The sequence below is a fragment of the Hevea brasiliensis genome, chromosome 10, assembly GCF_030052815.1.
Source record: "Hevea brasiliensis isolate MT/VB/25A 57/8 chromosome 10, ASM3005281v1, whole genome shotgun sequence".
NCBI lineage: Eukaryota > Viridiplantae > Streptophyta > Magnoliopsida > Malpighiales > Euphorbiaceae > Hevea > Hevea brasiliensis.
This window is the reverse complement of record NC_079502.1, coordinates 89,120,220-89,127,038: the sequence shown is the minus strand read 5'-3', so window position 1 is coordinate 89,127,038 and position 6,819 is coordinate 89,120,220. Positions and strand designations below refer to the sequence as shown.

General features: G+C 30.4%; 1 protein-coding gene across 1 annotated transcript; it reads left to right on the top strand.

The window, feature by feature from the left end:
• The first annotated feature begins 2,286 nt into the window (after positions 1–2,286).
• LOC131183769 ((S)-hydroxynitrile lyase-like) lies at positions 2,287–5,774 on the top strand. The gene is made up of 3 exons (XM_058154336.1): positions 2,287–2,730; positions 2,883–3,014; positions 5,237–5,774. Exons 1-3 carry the CDS (start codon positions 2,371–2,373, stop codon positions 5,516–5,518), a joined length of 774 nt encoding a protein of 257 aa, XP_058010319.1. The 5' UTR covers positions 2,287–2,370; the 3' UTR covers positions 5,519–5,774.
• The last annotated feature ends 1,045 nt before the right edge of the window (positions 5,775–6,819 follow it).

The window sequence follows — 6,819 nt, the reverse complement described above, 5'->3', positions numbered from 1 at the left end:
TGGACCATATATTCATAACAGAAAAAACTCCAAATTAAAGAATGAAATTAAGTTCAACGCTTTAGCTCTTAAAAAGCTAAAATCAATACAGCTTGACATATCTAAAATTGGAGTATGCAGAATTTATGAAACCAGAAAACCACAAATACGATATAGTTTTTAACGGATAAATTTCAATAATTGTCCCTAAACTTATATAGTTGTAATATTACTGTCCTTCAACTTTAAAATATAACATAAGACCCCCTAAAATTTCAAATTTTGTATAATAAAATCTCTTTAACTTTCAATTAGTAATTTTTTAGTTAGAAATTCATGTGAACAGCTACCGCATGGCGCTTAGTCAACATTATTCTCTTCTTTTTTATGCAAAGTGTTATATTATTTTCTCTACATGCGAAAAATTATTCTGTATACAGAGAGAAAAAAAATTTTAGTTTACACATGACTTTTGAGAGAAAAGAGAAATACTGAGTAAGTTTTATACTAGAACTGTCTAGGTCAGCGTCTAACTAAAAAACTGATAATTAGAGGTTAGAGGGATTTTACTGTACAAAATTTGAAAGTTGATGGGGTTTTATGTTACATTTTTAGGTCTAGAGACTGTAATATTAGAATTAGATAAGTTCAGGGACAGTTGTTAAAATTTATCCAGTTTTTAACATATTGTGATTTTTTTTTTGACTCGAAGAGTGCTGAAAATTGTTGGACAATATCTAATTGTTGAGCTTAAAATCTTAATCAAACCGAAAAATTCATTTTATCTATATTTAAAACCAAATCAAATCATTGAACTATCAAAACAATGATTCTTGGTTTGTACGAATGAATTAGATTGAATTAATTTGATTTAGTCAGTCCGGTTAACTTAAATGCAACGAAGTTAACCCAGCTTCATTTTCAACTCAAAACTAGAAAATGAATCGCTCTTTACTCAAAACTGGCTACAATAGAAATTAATCTCTCTTATTGATGAAGAAGGTGATTGACGAATATGAATGCAATTTATGAGTTGAAAAACACGTAGCTGTTTTAAATTCACGACTAACTACCAAATTTATGGGACTCCATTTTCCTGATATGATCATACTATCACACTCTAGGACCACCTTTCGAACAACTCTTTACCTCAAGCAAGCTCAGCATTATTGGTAGAAATTAGAAAAAGTACTCATTCCAAAGTTTTCTTTTTCGCACAAACTCAACTTGAGATTTCATAATTCTCAAGATAATTCTAATAACACTGAAGTAAAGTTCATTAGTCCAAGTTTTCTATTTTTAATCGTTAAATATTTGCATTTCTGCAACCAGCCGACATATGGCAGTTACGTTCAACTTACAATTACGTAGGAGTGGGAAGGAAAAGTCTTTGTTAAGGTAAAGTCTTTGAGACGTCCTTTTATATATATATATATATATATATATATATATATATATATATATATATATATATATATATATGAATTATTGTGGAATTGTAAACAAATGATATATTGATATCCCAAGGGAAATTGTAATTGCTTATAAAAAAAAAAAAGGCAAATGGTAATTAGTAGTCAAATGATTTGTATATTTTTCCCTTAGTCTCTTTTGATTGTTGAAAAATAAAAGGTTTTTGTATATAATAATTTTAATTTACAAGAGCTTAGCAGAATAAATTTATGAAGAAAGGAAGATGAATACAAGACGTTTCTTCCAAGAAGAATCCTACAGGGCTAAGACACCAAACTCAAATTGCAGATGAGAGAATAGGAGCCCAAAAAAGATCAGAAAGAAGTCTATTAAAAAGGAAATCAACCCAAAACTATCAAAAGAATTGAAACCTAAGTCTGAAAATCATGAAATTGATGGACAGCTTACTTGCCCATAAATAATGATAAATAAACTCTTCGTAAATAATTAAAATATTTTTTTTAAAAAAAACTTCGCAGTCTTGTAATAAAAAGAACAAAATTTTTCTATAAAAAAAAAATTGCTATAAATTCTACATTTCCACCTATCCTAAAATTATTTACGCAAGGAAAAAAGGCCAGTCTCGACATCTAAATTAAAGTTGGTTGAGCTACCGATTAACCAGAGGCCACATGCTGACAAACTTCTTAAAGATACCTGGCATGCACATGCATTTATTCACACATAAAATAAATGAAATTAATAAATTTATATCTTAAATTTATTTTTTATATAATAATTTTATTTATTTTACATAAATAATATTCAAAAAAGAAAAGCATCTGGCACATGTGGAGTAGCGAACATGTATCAGCATTCAGAACTCTTTTTCTATTAATAGTAACACATGCAACGCTACCTGCACCACTCACAGAGAAGAGCACTTATCAATAGTAAAGAGTAAGAAATCATCAGAAAATGGCAGTCGGGCATTTTGTTCTTATTCATACCATATGCCATGGTGCATGGATTTGGCACAAGCTCAAACCCGTCCTTGAGGCAGCTGGCCACAAGGTCACTGCACTGGACCTTGCAGCCAGCGGCATTGACCCAAGGCAAATTGAGGAGATTGGCTCATTTGATGAGTATTCTGAACCCTTGTTGACGTTCATGGAGTCACTCCCTAAAGGGGAAAAGGTGATTCTTGTTGGCGAGAGCTGTGGAGGACTCAATATTGCTATTGCTGCTGAAAAATACCGTGAAAAGATTGCAGCTGCTGTTTTCCACAATTCAGTAATGCCAGACACCGATCACAGCCCATCCTATGTCGTGGATAAGGTATGTATTTGTCCCCAAAAAAAAAAAAAAAAACCATTTAATCCAAAGTTTAATCTCGTAAATGAAACTCCAAGAGATTTTATATCTTTATTCGTTTTCATTCTTTAATTTGTTAATTACTTTGTATAATTCTCTCTCGTGTCATTACTCAGCTTATGGAGGTGTTTCCCGACTGGAGAGACACCACGTATTTTACGTTTACTAACAATGGCGAGGAGATAACTGGATTGAAACTGGGCTTCACTCTTCTGAGGGAGAATTTATACACCAAATGCCCTCCTGAGGTATATCGTCTGAGTTATTTACTTAGGTTTAACTTATTCTTTCCTTAATTATACTTTCATAATTTTAAGAAGATATATATATATATATATATATATATATATATATATATATATATATATATTGTTAGAAGAAAGAATACAAATAATGAAGAAAAGGATTGTATATTTGTCTGTGTCTTTATCTGTTTCTTATTTACAGAGATATTACATCTATTTATACATGAGAATATGAGCTAATTTAGATAAGAATAATAATTGCTATAATTATGCTATAAATCTCCTATAATCATATTAATTACTGTAATTATGCTAATTGCTATGATTATGCTAATTGCTATAATTATGCTAATTGCTATAATTATGCTAATTGCTATAATTATGCTAACACCCCCCCTCAAACTCAAGGTGGTAACACAGGTGCCAACTTGAGTTTGCTTAAGAGATCCTGAAAGCGAGCGGGAGGATGCATTTGGTGAATATATCAGCGGTTTGGCTGACAGAGGAGACAGGAATCAAACTGGACAGGTAGAACGACGAAGAGTAGTGCTAGGAGCAGATGCAGGCGCAGGTACTGGATCAACAACTGGTGCAGATTCAACAGAGACAGGTAAACTGGACGGGTAGAACTACGAAGAGTAGTGCTAGGAGCAGATGCAGGCGCAGGTACTGGATCAACAACTGGTGCAGATTCAACAGAGGCAGTTAAACTGGACGGGTAGAACGACGAAGAGTAGTGCTAGGAGCAGATGCAGGCGCAGGTACTGGATCAACAACTGGTGCAGATTCAACAGAGGCAGTTAAACTGGACGGGTAGAACGACGAAGAGTAGTGCTAGGAGCAGATGCAGGCACAGGTACTGGATCAACACCTGGTGCAGATTCAACAGAGGCAGGTGTAGTTGGACTAATATTGAGCACATCACAATCACCTGGATCAGGATTTGGAAACGGCTCTTTGGTATAATAACAGAAATAAAAGAATGAACCAGAACATGTTGTAGAGAGAGAAGAGAGACCCCAGAAACTATAAATAAAAGCTTTACGGCTCTGATACCATGTTAGAAGAAAGAATACAAGTAATGAAGAAAAGGATTGTGTATTTGTCTGTGTCTTTGTCTGTTTCTTATTTACAGAGATATTACATCTATTTATACATGAGAATATGAGCTAATTTAGATAAGAATAATAATTGCTATAATTATGCTATAAATCTCCTATAATCATATTAATTACTGTAATTATGCTAATTGCTATGATTATGCTAATTGCTATAATTATGCTAATTGCTATAATTATGCTAATTGCTATAATTATGCTAACATATATATATATATATATATATATATATATATATATATATATATATATAATTAACAGGTCGTTATGACCGCATTGTAATGATAAGTTTGGCCAAATTTTAAACACAAAGATTTTAAATTGAGTTAAAAATTAAAATTAAGTGATAATGTGAAAAAATTAATAAAATTAATCCTTAGGGTCTGTTTTGTAGTGAGTAAAAAAGAAGAAAAAAAAAACAATTCTCTTATTTTGAGTCATTTTATTTTTCACTTAAATTGGGCAAAAAAGAGTGGAAAAACTGTTAATTTTTTTTTGTTTTCCCTCTATGCCTTTTTTCCTTTCAATAGTTGTTCTTTAATATAATTTTTTATTCAATATGTGCATAATAGTAAAAGGTTAATAATTTTTCTCTCATTTTTTTATTAAAACGTATGTAGAAACTAAATAAATCATTTTTTATATAAAAAATTTGTAAATATAACAACAGTTTTCATTTTCATAAAAATTTTACTTATAATTTTGATCAATTTTTTTTCCAGCTTTCCTTCCTACAGAACATACGCTTAATGTCATTAGGGTATAGGATATATACTTATTTTAGTTGGTTTAGTATTTACTTTATAATGAACGTCAATAATTCAAATTTTAAATAATCTCCATCAAGCTAAAAGAAAAGTTTAATAAAATTGCTTATGATTAAAATATTTTTTGATAAAGTTATATTGTGTTGGGTTTCATATATATTAGGAATCTTGAATTTCTTTGGATTTGGCGAGATCCACACTAATGAAAGAAGTGAAAAAGGATCACAACAAATGAGTTTGTTTCTTTTACTTCAAAACCATTGATGATACTTTCTCTCTATATCTCCTTTTTTTTTTATTTTTAATATGACCAACAAATATATTACATTATTTGTTCAAGGAATATGAATTGGCCAAGATGTTGACAAGGAAAGGATCATTATTTCAAAATGTTTTAGCTAAGCGACCATTTTTCACTAAGGAAGGTTATGGGTCGATTAAGAGAATTTATGTGTGGACCGACCAAGATAAAATATTTTTACCTGAATTTCAACTCTGGCAAATAGCAAACTATAAACCACACAAGATTTACAAGGTCGAAGGTGGAGATCATAAGCTGCAACTTACAAAGACTAATGAGATTGCTCAGATTCTCCAAGAGGTGGCTGATAACTATGCTTGACTTTGAAGCTTTTAGCTGCAATTATGAATTAATAATCTCACATTTTCATGTGGGAATTAAGTTGTGCTAAAATAAAGTTGTTTTATTGTGTTGTAATGTTTTTTTTTTCATTTGAAATGGGAGGATCTTGCGAGCATTCAAGACTATTTATTTATATGATGTGAGTGTGTATTTAAGGGAAAGCTACCCCTATCGTGTAGCTTAATGTGCTTTTCTTTATATCAAATAAATAAACTTATTAAATATTCGCTAGCAATTTTTTAAAAATATTAGATTTAGTTTATAATGTCATATATTCAAAATGTAATATGTTAGACATAATTGTGGGTAAAGAATGATCCTAAGTAGATTGTAATTTAATGCCAAAGCAAGTGCCATCTAATTTTTATAACTGATAACTTAGTTATGTATAAAGGGTGAGTCAGTGCATGAAATGTCCTACATTTGTGAGCTTTAGAGAGAATTAATGTTCACAATCTTATTTCTACTTTTCAAAGAAGTTTTTTTCGTAATTCAAATCCTTTACCTCTAAATAATAAATGGAATAAATTTATCTTTATATCAAAGTCATTCAATATGAATTATTTATATATAATTTAAAAAAAAATTCATGAAAGATATTCTATGCGAACTCTTGTTTGTTGAACAAGAGTATATGATATGGTTTGTGGTTTGAGATGATCCGATCTACAAAGAGGTTCCAATAAATAATAATAACTTAGGTGTTGTAGCCATAAGTTTATTATTATTATTTTTTTACAATTAATTTGAATAAAAAAAAAGTCATAAGCAAACTAAAGCAAGCCAAAAAAATTTCACGATTTCACTTTTTTTTTTTCTTTCTTTTTGATATGATAGTATCCAAAATACTCGAATACATAGAATTATAACCCAATACAAACATTATCCACTCAAAATAAGTATCGCACCTCATGAAGGACTCTAAATCCTACTCTAATTGTATGATCACACATTTTTTAATTACTAACTTAAGTATTAGAGAGGTTGCCTTGGCACTTGATTTGTTTTTCTCCATCTTATAGGTTCATACGTGCAGAAAAAATTTGCGAACAGCATGCGCCATCTATGGAAATGCACAAAAAAAATGTTGTGCCTCTTTCTCATATTATTTACATTCTAAATACAAAACAAGTGAAGAAATTAAGGAAGTGGATGGTTTGTGGTTTGTGACAACCCTGCCAAAAAATTTTATCACTGTTGTTCAAGAATTCCTTCAAAGTATATGAGAAAATCTCCAAAGGATATAGTGCTTGCCAAAGAGTCAACAACTGCAAAGAACT